Source organism: Cervus canadensis, chromosome 28 (assembly GCF_019320065.1).
Source record: "Cervus canadensis isolate Bull #8, Minnesota chromosome 28, ASM1932006v1, whole genome shotgun sequence".
Lineage (NCBI taxonomy): Eukaryota > Metazoa > Chordata > Mammalia > Artiodactyla > Cervidae > Cervus > Cervus canadensis.
Genome location: NC_057413.1, coordinates 3,355,859 through 3,375,585, shown reverse-complemented (window position 1 = coordinate 3,375,585; position 19,727 = coordinate 3,355,859). Strand labels below are relative to the sequence as shown.

The 19,727-nt window shown below is 44.0% G+C and overlaps 1 protein-coding gene and 1 long non-coding RNA gene across 2 annotated transcripts in view; one reads left to right on the top strand and one right to left on the bottom strand.

Moving 5' to 3' along the window:
- Positions 1 to 19,727, top strand: part of F13A1 (coagulation factor XIII A chain) — a 139,846-nt gene that overhangs the window by 63,425 nt on the left and 56,694 nt on the right. Inside the window, exons 7-8 of the mRNA XM_043449561.1 lie at positions 15,179 to 15,353; positions 18,059 to 18,197. Of these exons, the coding sequence (XP_043305496.1) occupies positions 15,179 to 15,353; positions 18,059 to 18,197 (314 nt within the window). The remainder of the gene's footprint in view (positions 1 to 15,178; positions 15,354 to 18,058; positions 18,198 to 19,727) is intronic.
- LOC122429341 lies at positions 430 to 16,990 on the bottom strand. The gene is made up of 3 exons (XR_006265958.1): positions 16,933 to 16,990; positions 10,051 to 10,062; positions 430 to 535 (listed from the first exon to the last, which is right to left on the bottom strand). It is a non-coding gene; the product is annotated as an uncharacterized LOC122429341 (long non-coding RNA).

Here is a 19,727-nt window from a genome sequence, read left to right as displayed (position 1 = left end):
GGGGGAAGGGCTGGCATTATGCATTCCGTTTTGCAAGTTAGAAAGCAGTGTGCTGACAGCTGGTCAGTGACAAAGCCTCAGTCCTCAGCTAGATCCCAGGTCTGCTGACTCCAGACCTAGGCACTTTCTACCTTCCTTGCTGGTCTCAGCAGGAGATCCTGAAGCATCTTTGAGGATGCACAGACCCTGCACTGGAACTGTTTCCTAGGGTAGGAGACACTATTCTCATGATCGAGGAGGCTGGAAGTCCGGTGTGGGCAATGGATTAAACATGTTGTCTAGGTCCCAGGCAGCCCTGGACTGTGCTGACATGTGGGACGCACAGACTCTGCCCTTGGTGTGTGACAGCAAGTCAGATCTATCAAATATGAGCAGTGTATGCCCGTGTGCTCAGTCGCTTAGGTCATGTCCGACTCTTTGCCACCCCATGGACTGTAGCCCGTCAGGCTCCTCTGTCCATGGGATTCTCCAGGCAAGAATATTGGAGTGGGTTGCCATGCCCTCCTCCAGGGGATCTTCCCAACCCAGGATCGAACTTGCAACTCCTGAGTTTCCTGCACCCACGGAGCCACCTGAGAAGCCCAAATATGAGCAGAACATTCCTGAAAAACATTAAACTAGGTGCTACTGATACTTCATTCGGTCAAAAACAGCAAAATCTACTTCTTTTGCTACCAACTCTCTTAAGTTTTTCTTTAAAGACTTCTTTTATGTGGACCATTTTTAAAGTCTTTATTGAATTTGTTACTATATTGCTTCTGGTTTATGTTTAGTCCCTGGTTTAGCTCCCCAACCAGGGACTGAACCCACACCCCCTGCCCTGGAAGGCAAAATCTTAGCCACTGAACCACAGGGCAGTCCCCCAATTTCCTCAAGTTTTATTTTTTAAAATATCTCTCCAAAAGACTGCTATCTTTGAGTCTGATTTCAGTGAAATAAAATCAAATATCAATTTTATAAAAATGTTAGGCTGAGAATAATAGGAAATGCAATTTCTAGTTAGCACTTAAGAACAAAGATCATTAAATTAACAATTAGGCTATGTGTAAATTTAAGAAAAGAGAAACTTTAAAAGGAAGGAAAGGTATAAACGAACATTTAAAGGCATTTTTTTTTTCGTTGTTGTTAGTTTATGTCTGTGACATAAAATATGCAAGTGAAAAGACTATGAATTCTAAATAATTTAGGAATTTCTTTTTAATAACTGTGTATAACAACACACACAAGACCTTTGGTCACTGTTTTTCCTGATTCACAGACAAGAGCCCCTTTTTCTTCTTCTTTGGAGTTACCATGACAGTTTTGCAGTGAGAAAGGAAGCAGTTACTGGCAGTGGTTGGATGCAAACGAATTCCTTAGGCACTCTGAAATGGCATGCTCACCAGCCCGAGCTTACTCACACATCGTGTGTGCTTTTACGAGTGTAGAGATCACTGCCTAACACAAGCAAAGCAGGGGGGTGGGGTGAACAGGAAGCAACGAACCCGATACTTCCTATGGTGGCACCTGGCCAAGCGAAAGCTAAGTCTTGAATGAAGCACATCTATCCTAATGCAAATTGCCTTGCAATTTTATTAATCATAGAAAGCCTATGAAGTTCTGATTTTGAAGATCTATAACCCACTTACAAGATATACAACTGGGCAGGATCTATTTGGGGGTTTGGTTTGGTTTTCTTTCTGGAGGGGGAGGCCTTGGGTGTTAGGGGAGAACACCCCCCCCCCCCACACACACACTCTGGGCAGTATCTTTTTTTTTCACCACCACCATTGTTTACATCCACAAAATGGATATTTGATAATTTTCAAAATAATTTTACAGCTATTATCTCCTTTAATCCTTAGAAGAGCTCCAAAATCCATTCAGTTATAGTGATTTTAGAAATTAAAACATTGAGCCTCTAAAAATCAACAAAAACTATGAAACTTTCCCAAGAAATCCATTGTTTTCTGGTCACTCCAGGAGCTTCTTTCCTGTTCACAAGTCCTGGAAATCTATCGTGAAACTGCTGAGGGAAGTTAGGCAAAGACCAAAAGAAAAATAGATAAAAACAAAAACCCCTCAAATTTCTCAGTAAAGATTTGCCTTAAAATATGAGAGGATGCATTTAGGGAGCCCAGAAGGAAAGTGTTGTGAAGTTGCTTGAGTTTAGCCAGAATCCTGGGTCCAAGCAGATGGGCCTGTAGATGTTTTCTAGGGAGTTGATCCCTTCCACCAGTAGAACAGAGGGAGCTGTGTGTGGTCACTTCCAAACTTATCAACCCTCTCCCCAGCCTGGTCAGAGGCAGGAAGTTCTTTTTATAGGAAACACGTTTTGGCACCAGATGCATCATGATATGCAAACTCTCTGGGAGGGATAACACACTGGCCACAGTTCATGCCAAGGTGAAAGTGATGGCAGGCAGAAATTTCCTGGGATCAGCTATTGCCAGGAAGGAGTGGATGAATGGCCCGGTGCTGGCTGGGCCCCTGAGGAGGGTAGAGGCAAGAGCAGATGACCGGGGCCCCAGAGACAGATTTGCTCCCTGTGGTCACGGCCAAGTCCAGCCCTGAAGGTGAGCCAGGAGTCTGCGGAAAGAAGGTGAGTGCTCGGTGCGATCCAAGCACAGATCATAAACAACTGCGGTCTTTCTAACGATGATGCCGATAATGACAGTGTCAGTCTGGCTTCTCAGTGCCCAGATAAAAATCTTTATTGTCTAGTATTTATGACCTTGGGTGGTTCTTTTTAAAAATATGTATTTGTCTGTGCCAAGTCTTAGCTGAGGCTTGCGGGATCTTTGACCTTTGTCATGGCACTTTGGGTCTTTTAGCTGCAGCATGTGGGATCTGGTTCCCTGACCAGGGATCGAACCGAGACCCCCTGCATTGGGAGCTGGGAGTCTCAGCCACTGGGCCACCAGGGAAGTGCCCCCTTGGTGGTTCCTTGTCGTGGGGGCTGTCCTACACACCAGAGGAGGTTTAGGAGCATCCCTGGCTTCTACCCCAGAGATGTCAGGAGCACCTCCCTCACCAGCTGTGACAACCAAGAAGGCCTTTTGATATTTCCAAATGCCCCCTGAGGTCTAAGTCACAGCCGCAAGCCCCTCCGAGGCTCAGTCTCCCTGCATGTGCAGTGGTCACGGCCCTTTCTTGCCTGTGTGGATGATCTGCCTTCCGACCTTGTTCAAAACCTGCGCGTTTCCTTTCTCTGCTGAAGAGAGGGTGGAGACAGCATCTCCCGGGAGGGCCTGGCCCAGGTCACACCAGGCCTCTTGGTTCGGACCCTTCCTCCCGCTTCCTGTGTGACCCGGGCCCAGCCCTCAACCCCTGCAGGCCTCACCTCAGCTTTAAAATGGAATTCTGTCTCTGTCCTCAGATCACATTTGTTATTCCCAGTGGCAGCAAGAACGTCCTTTTCTTCTTTAAAACGGTGTTCTTTTTTCTTCTATTTTTTCCCCTTTATACATTCCGTATCTTATTTGGTTCTTATTTTGAGTTGCTGTTACTCCACTTTGATGTGAAAATCGGAAAAGTTTATGACAATCTGGACAGCCTTGGGCTACTGGGTTTACCCAGGAGAAAGAAAGTTTAAAACTCCTGTGATCTCATTGTCTGGGGATTGGTCCTGAGATCTGTAACCTTACGTAAGTGAACTCTTATTTAGGCTTTTCTAACTACTGAGTGGGGCATTTTACCAAAGCTACACTGCAGATTGATTTAAGGGAGAAAAAAATGTTTAAGCGATTAGGAAAAAAAGAGAAGAAACTTGCCCCAAGTTACACTTCCTCCTTTAAATTACCTTGCTTGATGGCTGTTTGCTTTCCACCTCGCACCTGATGTGACCGTCCCCACCAAAACAAAAGCCGGGAAATGTGCCAGGAAAATTTTAGAAGAATGTTTTGTGTCATCCGAAAACTTATTTTGCTCATGCCCACTAATAAAGCATTCCCTCCTTGGCCCTGAATTACTGAGAAGTAACCTAACATGCCCAACCTAAAGATAGCTCAAATGGCAAAGAGTCTGCCTGCAATGCAGGAGACCTGGGTTTGATCCCTGGGTCAGGAAGAAGACCCTGGAGAAGGAAATGGCAACCCACTCCAGTATTCTTGCCTAGAGAAGCCCATGGACAGAGGAGCCTGACGGGATACAGCTCATAACTTTGCAAACAGTCAGAAAGAACTGAAGGGACTTAGCACCCACGCATGACCTGACATGGAATCTGAGCCTGGGTCAGATGATCAAAACAGGTGTGCCCCACCTCGGGACAAGAACTACAGTGCCTTGGGAGAAAGGAAAATGGCCTGCCTTTACTGCTGGGTGGTCCCTGGTGCCTGCCCCATGAGTGACTGGATCTGATAGCAGCTACGGGCAGAGAAGTTCTCCAGGTTGGCGCACTGCCCCTGCCGTGGCCACCATGCCTGCAGATGCTGCTCACTTATTCCCCATGGAAGTCCTAGCAGGTTCTCTCCTTTGAGTTGAGACTTATTAATAGGAGATCTGTGCGAAAGGCACACAGAGCCAGTACGTGAGATCTGGAAGACTCTCTGGGGGTCTTATAGGTAAAGAGGTGAAGGCCCTTGGAAATGATGTCATTCAAGGTCACATGGCCAGTAAGTGGCTGAAATGGAGTTGGATATTATCCTTACTCTTGAGTTATATTAGACCTTAGGGGGCGAGCACCAATACACACCGGTAACATAATTCCTACATCAAGTTACGTAGCTGTCTCCTAATAGAGAAGGACCCAAGGGAATGGTTCTGGAACAGGTGAAGTTTGAAGTAGGGGATAATGAAGAAAGGCATGAATCAGAGAATCCCAGATAGCCAGAGGCATTGAGCCCCTGGGAAAGAGTTCCCGAAGACTAGGTACCAAACGTGGTTTGATGGTGGCACAGGTGGTTGTGATGCAGTGATGGTAGTGATGCTGATAATAGGGATGATGGCGGTGCTGTGGTTTGGTGATAGGAGGAGTAATTGCTGTAAAGACGTTGATGGTAGGAAAACACTCAATATTAACTCATTCACTCAACAAATATTTATTGAGAATCTCTAGTCTAGGCTCATTTCAGTTCAGTTCAATTGCTCAGTCATGTCTGACTCTTTGTGACCCGATGGATTGCAGCATGCCACGCTTCCCTGTCCATCACCAACTCCCAGAGTTTAAACTCATATCCATTGAGTCGGAGATGCCATCCAACCATCTCATCCTCTGTTGTCCCCTTCTCCTCCCGCCTTCAATCTTTCCCAGCATCAGGGTCTTTTCCAATAAGTCAGCTCTTCGCATCAGGTGGCCAAAGTATTGGAGTTTCAGCTTCAGCATCAGTCCTTCCAATGAACACCCAGGACTGATCTCCTTTAGGATGGACTTGTTGAATCTCCTTGCAGTCCAAAGGACTCTCAAGAGCCTTCTCCAACACCACAGTTAAAAGCATCAATTCTTCTGTGCTCAGCTTTCATTATAGTCCAACTCTCACACCAATACATGACCACTGGAAAAACCATAGCCTTGACTAGATGAACCTTTGTTGGCAAAATAATGTCTCTGCTTTTTAATAGGCTGTCTAAGTTGGTCATAGCTTTTCTTCCAAGGAGCAAGCGTCTTTTAATTTCATTTTGCAGTCACCATCTGCAGTGATTTTGGAGCCTAAGAAAATAAAGTCTGTCACTTTTTCCATTGTTTCCCCATCTATTTGCCATGACGTGATGGGACCAGATGCTATGATCTTAGTTTTCTGAATGTTGAGTTTTAAGCCAAATTTTTCACTCTCCTCTTTCACTCTAATCAAAAGGCTCTTTAGTTCTTCTTCACTTTCTGCCATAAGGGTGGTGTCATCTGTGTATCTGAGGTTGTTGATATTTCTCCTGGCAATCTTGATTGCCTGTGCTTCATCCAGCCCAGCATTTCGCATGATGTACCCTGAATATAAGTTAAATAAGCAGGGTGACAATATACAGCCTTGACATACTCCTTTCTGGACTTGGAACCAGTCTGTTGTTCCATGTCCAGTTTGAACTGTTGCTTCCTGACCTGCATACAGGTTCCATGTATTCAGATTCCATGCATGCTAAGTGTCCAGCTCTTTGTGACCCTATGGACTGTAGCCTGCCAGGCACCTCTGTCCATGGAATTCTCCAGGCAAGAATACTGGAACGAGTTGCTATTTCCTCCTCCAGGGGATCTTCCCAAACCCAGGGATCAAATCAGTGTCTTATGTCATCTCCTGCATTAGCAGGAAGGTTCTTTACCACTAGCATCATCTTAAGTCTAGTTACAATTGTAAACAAAACAGTTTCTGCCTCCACAGAGCTAACAGTCTAATAGAAAAGAGATTTGTAAGTAGAACATGCCAACAGAGTGTGGCAAAGTCTCTGATGAAATAAGCATTGGGTTGTAGGAGAAAGCAAACCCTTGAAGCTTTGCTCAGAGTTTTCCCAGGACAAAGCAGTATCCTGACAAGTGTTGGGACATAGAATGAAAAGGCAGAAGAATGATTAACCAAGACCCATAGCAATGATAAGCCACACGATTATTCATGGAAACCCTTTTTTCATGGTGGGATTTATACCCAAATAGCCATCACCAAAAGCACTGCAGGAAAACGTAGTCAGAGGGAAACTTTCTCCTCTGGTGACTTACTTGATTCAATTGCAATTTTTTTTTTTTTTCAATTGCAATTTTTTTTAAAAGCTGACATTAGGAGGAAAATCTGGAAGGAGAGAGAAGAAAAAGTGTCAATATACTAGTTAGGTATTTTTAAATTCCAGTCTTTGCACTGTTGCCAGCCTGGACTTGCCTGCTTCCCTTGAGGTGTACACATTTATTTTTGACCCTGGACTTTTGCTAATATCGAACCACAATGCCATCATTAATCCCCATTAATACCTTATGCTAGCTGTGCCTTTTGGGAACTAACTCAAGATTGGACTTTTTTTTTTAGCCAATCAATGTTCAGTATACTCTTCAGTGTTATATAAAAAAAAAATATCTTGAACCCCAGCTACTAAATCAAACTGACCACAAGCGGAGTAGGTCCTGGAGTTTTCTAGAGCCCAGCACAAGATAAATGACTGTGGACCTTGGAGACGTAATGGACTTCAGGGCTTCTGATCCCCAAGCTTATGTGGTCTCACAGATAAACTGAAAATAAAGCTACTTTTCACTCTGTCCATCTTTCTTCCTCTTCATCTTATCCCAGTACTTCGACAGTTTTTTTTTTCCCTTCCAAGCGTGAAAAAGACAGTCGTGACATTACTTCTTTGATATTTTGCTCAGCAGCTCCACAGAAAGCTACTACAAAACCCTGTCTAGTATTTTCCCAGTTGTTTACTTGGCCATCTCATGGAAAGCTTCACATTCAGCAAACCGCTTCATGCAACAAACTATTTCAAGTATTCAGACTACATTTACAAATTCACTTGGATTGGGAATTCCATGCAGTCACCTCAAATGAACTTTCAAATCAGAAGTAAATACATGAAGTCTACTCCCGGGTCATATATATAGACCAACCACAGCACAGCTTCCTAAAAATTTTATTTAAAAAATTAAAATGTTAAAGCACCATAAGCAGCTAAAATCCCTTTCCTGGAGTGAACTGTCCTGGAGAAATCTGAGGACTTGGTTGTTCCAGGGTCATTGTCCCCAACCATTTCCCCACTGAGGAGCTTCTTCACATTTCCCATATGAATCTTATAATTGGAAAATTTTCATCTGCTAAAGAAAAAAAAACAGGATTATTAAAAATAACTTGTTTCCCCATTCTTGTGTCAGAGATTTATCTAACTGCCAATCAAAACTTCTAACGGGAGTGGCACCTTCAGTGACAGCAGACTGAATGTGACTCTGTACCACGTTTGTGAAGGTCAGGATACAGCGCCCTTTGGTGTTGAGAAGAATGGCCATGTCTCACACACCTGCACAGTCTTGCAGATGCCCAAGTTAAAATTTCTAGGCTGACGACCATTGCCAGATGTAGGATCCTCAATGGATTTCTGCTCTGATTCAGAGTTTCTGGAGCTCTGACCCTATCTGTTTTCTTAAATTGTTATTTTTCTCTCTCTGCATTCGTGCCCAGGGAGCCAAGAATGGTGTTCCTCACTCAGGGAGAGCAGGAAAAGCTAGAGGCCTCGGGTGCGCTCGGCGACCTTTCCAATGGCGACACAGCTCAACCAGGAGCTCCCGAGGGTGGCAGCTTTGGAGAATCTACCAGCTAGGATTCATGAAAAACCTGACTGTAGTCCGACAGGGTGAAATACTAATTGCAGTCAGATTTTATTTAACTCTTAAAGTTGGATTCAAGGTACCCACACGCACGGACGGCCTGTCTGTGGTTCAGAAATAGCCAAGGGAATCCAGTGATGACCAGGGCGGGTACAGAGTCAAGATCATATCCAGTACATTTCAAACTAAGCATAACGCCACCTCGTTCAAGGGCTTTCCAGGTGGCTCAGTGGGTAAAGAATATGCCTGTCATGCAGGAAGCACAGGTTCAGTCCCTGGGTGGGGAAGAGCCTCTGGAGGAGGGCATGGCTACTCACTCCAGTGGTCTTGTCTGGGAAATCCCATGGTCAGAGGAGCCTGGTGGGCTACAGTCCAGGGGGTCGAAAAGAGTGGGACATGACTGAGTGTGCGTGCATTCACCAGGGATGTACGTTTCTGCTTATTGAAGAACTTTAAACAATTGACAAATATATTGGAGGCCAGTAAAAATAATAGAATTTATCTAGCAGAAATGGTTTTCATAGCCAGTTTTGAGAAATCGTATCCACTTCATAAGTAACCGATGGGCAGACGAAGAGCAGGAGTAGCAGGAAGTCAAATGACTTATCCAAGGTCACTGGTGAAACTGGAAAAGGGTCTCAGGTTCCCTGACCCCACGCTTCCACAGATGACGCTGCATTTCCCCTGTCTGTCCTCTGCCTGCCCTCTTCCCGTGTCACATGAGCTCCTTGGATACAGATGTCATGCCTTTTACAAGTCCTGTCTTTTTCACTCCTTCTCTCTTAGGCTGGGGTGGAGGAGGTTGATGAGACAATGAACTGTTCAGACATCATTTTTTTTCCCTCCTATGATAAAAGCCAGCAATGTAATGAGGTTTCCATTTGTGGGCAAACAGCTTGGCCTCTCCGTTATTAAGGTTGCATTTCTTATGCCCGGGCTCCCCATATTTTGGGAGAAAAACAGACATTTATTATAAGCCATCTCTCGAATGTGATGATCACAGTCAATCTAAATGTCTGCTTTCCCTGAATTGCTTCCTGGAATGAGGTCTCAATGCTGCATCTATTTTGTAATCACATCGGCTGTTTCTGAAACACAGGGACGCTTCTCAGCGGGCCTTCCGAGTTCTGCAGCCGGAGCTGCTCTGGTCTCCTGGGACAGACCCCCTGGGGAGGGATGACCACAAGTCCTGCAAAGCCAGCATCCCCCTTTGGACAGGCCCCCTCAGGGCTACGCACTCTGCATCTCTTCCTGCCCTCCCTCCTTCCCCTCTCCTTTCTCTTGACATCCTTTTCCAATCTGCTTCCTGCTCTGCTCTTTCCCTTTCCCATCCATCCATCCACGCACCTGTTCGTTCACCCATCCACGCTTTCATTCAGATACTTTTGGAGGCCTGTTCTACATACCAGCCCTGCACCACGCAGCAGTGGAATAGCAATGAAAAAGAAGCAGACAGTGCTTGGAAAGCTTAAAATCTCAGTATCTCTGTCTCTCTCTCTCTCGGTCCACCTTTTGTTATTTCTTTCATGATTTTCAATTAGTAAAATACGTTTGGACCAAATAGGAATCCTCAGTTACTAAGGAGGACAAGATGAATCATCTCCAGTTGTAATGATTTTCATGAAAAACGAGTCTCATTACCCACTCCTGTCAGTGCGTGCGTGTGTGTTCAGTCACTCCAGTCGTGTCCGACTCTGTGACCCCGTGGACTGTAGCCTGCCAGGCTCCCCTGTCCATGGGGTGCTCCAGGCAAGAATGCTGGAGTGGGCTGCCATTTCCTCCTCCAGGGGATCTTCCCGACCCAGGGATGGAACCCCCATCTCCTGCATTGCAGGTGGATTCCTCACCCACTGAGCCTCCTGGGAAGCCCCACTCCTGTCAGAGCTTGTGTCAAATACTTAAAGCAAAGCACATTTGAACAGCGGTTGTGTGCTTCACAAGAGAAGTTAGGGTTAGTTCCTGTGGTTTGTTGCTGTCATTGTTGAACTAAAATTTACATACAATGAAGTGTATGGATACTAAATGTAAAATTCAATGAGTTTTGATTCGGATAATCACCACCCCAACCCAAATTTAGACATTACCACCAGCCCAGAAATTTCCCTTGCGCTCTGGTGTAGTCAACCCACATCCCCAGAAACAACTACGATCCTGATTTCTTAGACCAGATTGGATTTGCCTGTTCTTAAACTTCACATAGTGGATTTATACCTTAGGCCCTATCTGGAGCTGGTTTCCTTTAATCAGCATGTTCTTACACATGCTTCAGCTTGTTCCTTGGTATTGCTGAGCAGGGTTTCACCATGCTCTGTATCCCAGTCTGTCATCCATTCACCTGAGGATGGGCATTTGGGATGCTTCCAGTTCAGGACTGCTGTGAACTAAGCTATTAAGGAGACCTTTGTACAAGTCCCTGTGTGTGCATGTATTTTTGTATTTCTGAGACAAGCATTTGAAGCAGGCATGTCTAACTCATAGGGCATGTATATGTTTAGCTTTATAAGAATCTGTCCATTTTCCAAAGTGCTTGGAACCCTGGAGTGTCATGGATGCAATTTGACACACACACTGTACAACCTCCTCCTACAATTAAGATTGACCTTCACCAGACTGTACGTGGGAGCTTGTTCACAAAAGCTGGATGGGTTCCTCTTCGAGGAAGAGCTCTTCTCCCTCCCAAATTTAACTCTCTGCCTTTGAAACTAGCTCAAGTTGTCCAAAATTTATATCCAATGGTCTTTGAAAAACTACTACAGGCAAAATTAGGTATAAAATTGCATTCTGCAAGAATTACAGAAATCCTACCCTTTATGAGAACATAACTTCAACAGTGAAATTTAACAGAATATAATAGGTTTATAACAGAGAAAAGTCACCTTACCAAAGCCATATAAAATGTGCTCACAGGATAAGAAAAATACCTTTACATATTTAAAAAGAAGCAGAAAAAATAGTAATTATGCAAAAGGCAATGGACCTAAGCCTGAATTCAGAGAGGCAGCCTACCCTGCTGGGCACAAAAGGAATTTTCACTATTCTCTCCTCTCAGGTAAATATTTGAGAAAATTCTAAACATGTTTAAAGAAGAAAATAGCAATTATGTGTATTCTCACTGCAAGAATTGAGCACAGCATATTGGCATACCTGCTTCTAGTTTTGTTTTTTTTTTTAATGAAAAGTCTATTATAATTTTTGGTTAAAAAGATAATAATGCTCTCTAAAAAAGAATTCAGACAATAAAGAAAAATTTAAAGATAAAAGTTAAAAAAAAATCATACTTGCAAAACTCTTCTCCAAGTGTTCTATTTGCTGTAATTAATAACTGTAGATAAAATCTTGACTCTCCAGTCCAAGACTAGTTTGATTTCACCTCTGAATGACTGTTTGAGGCCAGTGTATTTCCTTCTACCCTTTTGTACCCTGAGACAGATTGGAGCAGAAAAGGGCATTATTGGGCTCTGCTCTTTCTTTGAGGATCCTGTTAAATGTCTCATTCCAGAATCCACTCCACCTACCTGGAGGCAGATCTTGTTCCCACAAGGGGATGACTCCAGATTTCCATCATTTCCCAACTACAGGCCCAGACTCACCTTTTTAGAGCTGTAGACCCTTTTCTACCCCTTTCTACAGAGCTGTTATTTCCATGAATCCCACCAGAATAGGGGGGAAAAACCTGCATTTTGATTCAGCTTGCTTCTTTCCCGATTTTGAAATGCAGAAGTATGCTCAGGATCTCGTTGACTTGACAGTTAGGCTTCTGAAGCCCTGGTGCTGAAGCTGAGCCATGCCGCCCCTCTGCCCACCTCTGAACCTTCGTCTTTTCTTGGACCAGCTTTCGAAATGTCCCTGAATTATGTTCTGCCTCTGAGGCTGCTGATAGTCACTTTCGAAGGGTCTGGTTTTTAAATTTTTTCCGATATCATAGGTATTATGAGAGGACAGTTTAGTAAACACTTGCCGAAGCTGAATAATGTCCAAAGTTCTGGGCTCCTCTAGTCTCCCTGACCACCCGTGATGCAGGACCAAGACATTTCATTCTGTCATTCGTCCGACTCTGAGCTCGTGGTAGGGTGTCAACAGTCAGCTGTGGCAGGAAAAGGGTCCAGCATGCCCTTGACGTGCCCCCTAAACCTATCTTGTTGTCTTAGGAGGAGAACATGACTTTAACCCTTTACATGTGTCCCTTAAGACTTATCTCTTTCAGTATCTAGGCTCCCTAGAAATCAATTTCCTAATTAGAAAACAGTAGCTAATCTGGCCAAATGCTAATAAATGTGAAGTGTGATTTGTCTAGAATGGGGGAACAGGTCAGCATTAACAATTAAAAGGGCTATAGAGGAGAGAGCTCCTTTTTTTTTCTTACTCTTCCTTTTGGCTGATTGGGCTCAGCTGTAGGCTATAAATAACACTTTCAATTAATGGCTATTTGAAAGTCAGTCATCAGAACCTTAGTTTAGGAACTTTTACCTCTGAGATTCATTGCCCTATTCTATTTCTTAATGATAAGAATAAATAACTGGTAATGTGAGTTAAAGCTGAATCCACTTACAAATATCAAGCTACATCATAGCACTCTTCAGGCTTCACTGTAATAGATGCAGATTTAGATAATCAATTCAACTGCAAGGAGAGTTATTGATCATGAATAGGACCAAAGCTGTTGGCTAAATGCTGCTGCATGCCAGTCATTTCATGGACTTACAGGATAAAGTCAAAGTTAACGTCAAAGGCATGAGTTTGCAATTAGTTGGGTCTTAAGACTTAATTTTTTTGTATATTAAACAAATTAACTGGGTATTTGTTGCGGTTTAGTCTCTCAGCCATGTCCGACTTTTTGTGGCCCCAAGGACTATAGCCCACCAGGCTCCTCTGTCCATGGGATTTCCCAGGCAAGAACACTGCAGTGGATTGCTATTTCCTTCTCTGGGGGATCTTCCTGACCCAGGGATCAAACCCTGGTCTCCTCCATTGAAGGAGATTCTTTACTGACTGAGCCACCAAGGAGCCTGGTGGCTGGGTATTTACCTTCACTTCAACCTAACTGTATAGAGTCAAAAGGGAAAAACAGTAGTTGTGTGTGCTTGCAATTTTCTTCTAGTGTTTTCTATTTCCTCCAATATTGCCTACTTACATAATTCTTGTTGCAGGTCCCTGAACTTGTCATATTTCTTCATGGTCACCAAGCAATTATCCAAACTCTTTCTTCCATGTAGATAACCTTCGCTGAACCTCAGCCTCTCAAGACCTGGCTTTCGCGTCATTTTCTCTCCCCAGCTCACCACAGCCACCACCACCCTCCACTCTAAGAAAGCTGATGACTCCCTCTGTTGGGAGCCCACTCTCCCTGGACATCTTTCTGTGTTAAAATTGGAACCTTTCCTTCTGCCTGATGGGTTCCTCTTCCATCTCCTTCCACAGAGAAGATCTTAGTCTTATTCAGATGTACAATGCCTACATGCTTGTTGGATATACAACGGATTATTCCACAACTATTGAACACCTGCTCTTTGCCAATACTTGTTAGAAGTCAGAAAGGCATAGATTTTTATCTCTGTTCTCAATATGCTCACGACCCACTGGGGAATAGATGCTTATAAATCTAAACTCAGTAAGCCTAAGAGAGGGGTCTGGGGAAGTGCTGAGGCTGAGCTGCTAACTGGCAAGGCTGGGAACACATAAAAACTCATCGTATTTTTGTATCTCTTCTAGGACTTTCATAATCTGAATGCACCTGCTTTAATCACATGCTCCACTTTGTTTACTAATGTCTTATCAGTGTAATCTGAACCTATACTTCTCAAAGTCATGTACACACAGATCACCTGGGGATTTTGTTAAACTGCAGTTTCTGATTCAACAAGCCTGGGGAGGGGCCTGAGAGTTTATTTCCAATAAACTCCCAGCACACCGTTGCTGCTGGTCTACAGATCACACATCGAGGAGCAAGGCTATAAACCATTGTCACGTCAACCTACAAACATTGTTAAAGGGCCATCGGGTTTTGGAAAAACTCTTAGTGCTCCCCACCTAGACATTCTTCTGACTGTAATTAAACATGATGCAAGTTGCAGCAAGAGAAGTTAAGGTTCAGCACTGACCCCCAAGAAACCGACAGGATGCCTTGAAACTGTTCATTCCTGGCCCCAGTTTTATCATCTAAACACAAAAGGTCTTTTTTCCTGCACTTGAGGTCTGCTGCTACCAAGTGACTGTCGTCTGAGTGTGTAGCAAATTTTCCCCAAATATTCAAGATTGCCATTCTTTGCTTACATCTCCCTTATGTTTAAACTATTAAAACCCCAGGTCCTTAATGTAACTGGAAATATCTGTTAACAAAATTTTATAATTGCCTTAAATAATTATAAAGAAAATACTTCTGTTCATGCAATTAAAACAAACAGACAAACTCTGCAAGGTACCCATGGGAATCTAATTTGTTGTTAACTCTTAACGGTTCCTATGACAGAGTCTACATATTTTTTCAATTTATTAGAGTCAGCTACTCATCGTCAAAGTCAAACCTCATTAGACCATCAGACCTTGGGCCCCCACGCTAACATCTAGCATCATATGTCAATTTTTAGCTTTCCTTCTATCAAGACAAGATCCCTCCTTGAGCCGTCTTCTTTTGTAAGTGTTCTTCCTCTCTTCCTCACACATTCTCCAGCGCTGTTCCAACCAGACCAGGGGCCCAAGCGCATGAGACATGTTAACTCTTCCTGCCTGCTACTCGGCACCGCCTCCCCACAATCATACGCGGCTTAAGAGGCAGCCGTGGCCGTCTGGTTTGCCCTCACGCACTTAGGCATCATAGCACTTTCCCTGATAAGTGCCAGTGAACTGAACAGAAGCAGAACTCTTCATCATGCAGGAACACGGAAGGCACTGGAAGCCTTAGCTTGCCCAGAGTCAGAGTCTGGAGAGGACTCTTCTAAAGGACCCTGGTTCCTTCTCACCTGTCGTGGTCTCGTTTAGATCAATGCCAAGGACGATGAAGGCGTCATCGTTGGATCCTGGGACAATGCCTATGCTTATGGTGTTCCCCCATCAGCCTGGACCGGAAGTCTTGACATTCTGTTGGAATATAAGAGCTCTGAGAAACCAGTCCGCTATGGCCAGTGCTGGGTTTTTGCTGGTGTCTTTAATACATGTAAGTATCCAGTTGAGTCAAAGTTTTTTTAATGTATAAGAAATGTCACCTCAAGACATTTTGTCTATAACCTGGTAAAGGGACCCAGCAATCTCTGTTGGATCTATAGAATTTGTGGATGGTTATTCTGGGATGTAGTCAATGCATAATTAAATTGTACTGGGCCAGTAAGCTCATAATTTCTCTTTGATTGCAGAACCTTTATAGAAAGAATGAGGGACAGTTTCCCACATACTCCATCATTCAACCCTCAGCAAAATGGAGAGTCTTGGGGCCAAGAAAGGGTGTGGGGGAAGGATATACAATTTTTAATTAGTAACCTCCACATTTTAAAAAAAGGTTAAATTAGCAAAATTTAAAATAATAATAAGATGTAGACCTCTTATTTGTCATTCAGAAGGTTTATAAATATGCTTATTTGCTTACTGTGTATCCATGAGAATTTTGTAAATATGCCCACTTAGTTTTTACCCTGGCTCTGGAGAGAGGGTGGCTTATCTCAGTTCTTATATATGAGTCTCAATGTCCCTGAGCAATTAGACACCAGAACTTAATGAACCATCTTTACTTTTGGCATCCCCTCTTGCCTTTAATCTACCCAACATCCAAACCGTAGAGGAAAACATACGGGAACAGAACCGTTCTCTTCCACCTCATGCATTATTTTCCAATATGTCATTTGTCTGTCCAGGCCCAGACAATGTTATTGTTAATTCAGTGAATAGTTTTTTAAAAAAATACATTTATTTCAGTCTGTCTTCATCATTGATAACGATATTCATTCTCATGCCATTTCTATAGCCCTGTGAGAAAGACATGAAACTCAAGTCAAAGTGTCCTTTCTACTTACTCACTAAGAAAGACTGTTTTATCCAGTTAGCATGTTTTTTAACCAGAAAAATCAAGGAGGGTCTGAAAGCTGGAAGCCAGGATGAAATAATTTTTTAGAAATGATCAGGAAGACTGTCAGTTTCAGCTCAAATTCGTGACCATCTGAGAGTCAGTCGGAGGTCCAAGTGGGAAGAAATCGTAAGTGTTGTGTATTTTGTTTCTCTATGGCATCAAACTGAGTGGGATTATTTTCTTAGCCATTCCCATCTACTTAAGGGCTACAGGAACGTGTATTTCCTGGGGAAAACGAAGGGCAGTGAAGCTAAGGTATCAGTGTCCTGGGAAGCCTGGTCTGTGGAGTTCCATGTGGAAGCCTGGACTCCAGGAAAGCTAACAGTTGGAGGAAGGCCCCCTCCTCCGTGGCTGCCAAGCCAAGATTGTGTGCCACGGGCTTGGCGGAGACAGCCTCTCTGATGAAATGTTCCCAGGAAAACAAAGCACTCCCCACATCCCCCTGATGCCTGCAGTTTCGCTATCCCAGTGTGACTCCTTTAGGTTCAGAAACATAAAATAGTAAACAGCTTCCATCCACGCACTGTTGCTGTTGTTTAGTCACTGAGTCACGTTCGACTCTTTGCGACCGCGTGGACTGTAACCCGCTAGGCTCCTCTGTCCATGGGATTCTCCAGGGGAGGATACTGGAGAGGGTAGCTATTCCAGGGGACTCCTCCTGACTCAGGGCTCAAACGTGAGCCTCCTGCATTGCAGGCAGACTCTTTACTGCTGAGCCACCTGGGAAGCCCCCCGCCCATGTACGCCTTCTGTATAAAAGGATCATCAGGTCTATTCCCGAAAACCGACTCTGGTGATAAGGCAGGGGCCCAATGTAGGGATGCCACCACGAGGATAAACCCGAATCCTTGTGCCCCGTGTCAAGCTGCACCTGGCTTAAAATGATGAGTTCAGCAGGCCTGGGACAAATCTCACTCTGTGATCACGTGACTTGGCGCTAAGGTAGAAACAGAACTAGAGTGCCAATCATTTTGTTGGGAAGACTGTAGTGTGTGTCAGGGTCATAAACCAAGAGAGGAAGGTGGAAGTGGGGGCAGGTGGTGGTTGCCATCAGCGTCATTTGGGGTGTGAAGATTAAGTCATTTAATGAGGACCCTTGAGTCTCTACCAGACTCACGTTTGGACTTCCAAGGTTGTTCTATTGAAGGGGGTGAATAGTCTTTGGTTAAAAATGCTAAACAATTCTGAGAGGGGAAAAAAAAGGCAAGTCATTAATCTTAAAATTGTCAGCTGAATTATTTTCAATGAGCACTGATGTCTGGCGTCCTGGGAGCCAGGAAGGGCATTTGGATTAAGTTTGATCAATAGGTACATATGGCAAGAGATGCATCCAGGTAATTTATTATCTAACAATTAAAATAAATCTGTGGTGTCACCCTCCACCAAGTGTCACAAGAGCAAGTTCCACCCAGGAAAACAAACCGCACCGAGGGTCTGCTTGATAAATTTCTGATTTCCTATTAGCTGGGTTTTTTTTAACTCCTATTTTCAGAAACACAGGCCCATTAGCCAGACTAAAATAATCCTAGTTTGATGATCATGTGATTAGCAACTTAACAGTTGGAACCCTGTTACTGGGATCCCATTCCCACTGGTATCATTTGGCACCCACTGGTCCAGCATCAAGGCTTCTGTCTGCTTCCCAGATCCTTGAAGACAGGCCCCCTTTTGGCTTTGGACACCTGAGAACAACATGTCCATGTTGGTCAAGAAGAAAGTCCCTTCTGAGAAGGGATTACTCACTCTATGTCTACTAGATCTTGGTGATCTGTTTAACTGTGGTCTGTCCTTCTCTCCTGCAGTTCTGCGATGCCTGGGGATACCAGCGAGGATCGTCACCAACTATTTCTCAGCCCACGACAATGACGCCAACCTGCAATTGGACATTTTCTTGGAAGAAGACGGGAACGTGAACTCCAAACTCACTAAGGATTCGGTGTGGTGAGTTTGATTTGCAAGGGCCCTGGCTGATATCAGATTGAAGTGCATGACCCATTTACCACCAGACAGAGTCAGTCTGATGTTTCTTTCTGTTCTATTTTAAGGACTATTCAATACCATGGGCACAAATGTTTGATTGTCAGAGATTGTTTTTAGCTAATGAATGAGAAATGTTACTGAACAGCAGCTTGGGCTTCTAGTGATAAAGATCGATCACCCCATTACAGCAGCAGCTCCTGGAAAAGGCCGCAGCTTTAGTGGCCGGAGCCCATGCCAGTTCCTCTTTTTGTTGTTGCTGCTGTTCAGTCTCTGAGTCGTGTCCAACTCTTTGCAACCCCAGCACACCAGGCTGCCCTGTCCTTCACTGTCTCCCAGAGTTTGCGCAAACTCGTGTCCATCAAGTCAGTGATGCTACCTAACCCGCTCATCCTCTGTCATCCCTTTCTCCTGTTGCCTTCGATCTTTCCCAGCATCAGGGTCTTTTCCAACGAGTCAGTTCTTCTCATCAGGTGGTCAAAGTATTGGAATTCCAGCGACAGCATCAGTCCTTCCAATGAATATTCAGGGTTGACTTCCTTTAGAACTGACTGGTTGGATCTCCTTGCAGTCCAAGGGGCTCTCAAGAGTCTTCTCCAGCACCACAGCTCTAGCTTAGTACATGACTATTGTGGTGAACAGCAGAGACACAGAAGTCATCTGTTCTCTACTATAAGAGTAACACAGCCAACGTTTACTAAGCATTACTGTGTACCAGTCTCTCTGTGTGTACATGATCTTATTTAATCCTTTTAATTGTAATCAGATAGGAGTTTATTACTACTCCATTACAGCTGAGCAAAGAGAGGTTAAAATACTTTTCTCAAGGTCACACATCTGGTAAGCTTAGAATAAAACCAAGAGCATCTGACACTTAACCACAACCTTTTTGTTTTTGGCCTTTGCAACATTAACAGGATTGCCCTTTGCATGTAAAGATGTGGTTCTCCTGATCTGTGACCTCATCTTTTATTCAGAGATAGAAGTGGAAATAAAGTCAGAATTATCACCAAATGCAAGCCCTATGGTTTTTTCACTGCCCTGAACAGCTGTATCATAAGCTGGCTGCAAGGAGTTTAGGATTCCAAAGAAATTCCCTTTATCCATGGGGACCCACTCACTCCAAAACAGTATTCTAAAAAGATGGGGGGAAAAGTCCCAAGAATCCAGATGTAAAGGGTATTCACAAAGGTCTATATGGTGGGAAACTGCCAGGCATGAACTCAGTGGAATTTCCAAGCCAAAAAGATGTCTCCTAGAGCTGTTCTTTATAAGTAATAAAGCTAAAACACTGTCAGTGGCGAAAACATCCGAGTGGGTATGGGAGGAAGTTGGAAGCTCATTTTAGAAGAAATTAAAAGTTAGAAGTGTCTGAACTCCCCCATGTCACAGGAATGGAGCGCAGATGCAGGGGCAGAATTCCCTCAGCAGTCCCAGCAGACGCTCATTTGAGAATGAGAAAAGAAGCAAGGCTGCTGAACTAGTGGCAAAATG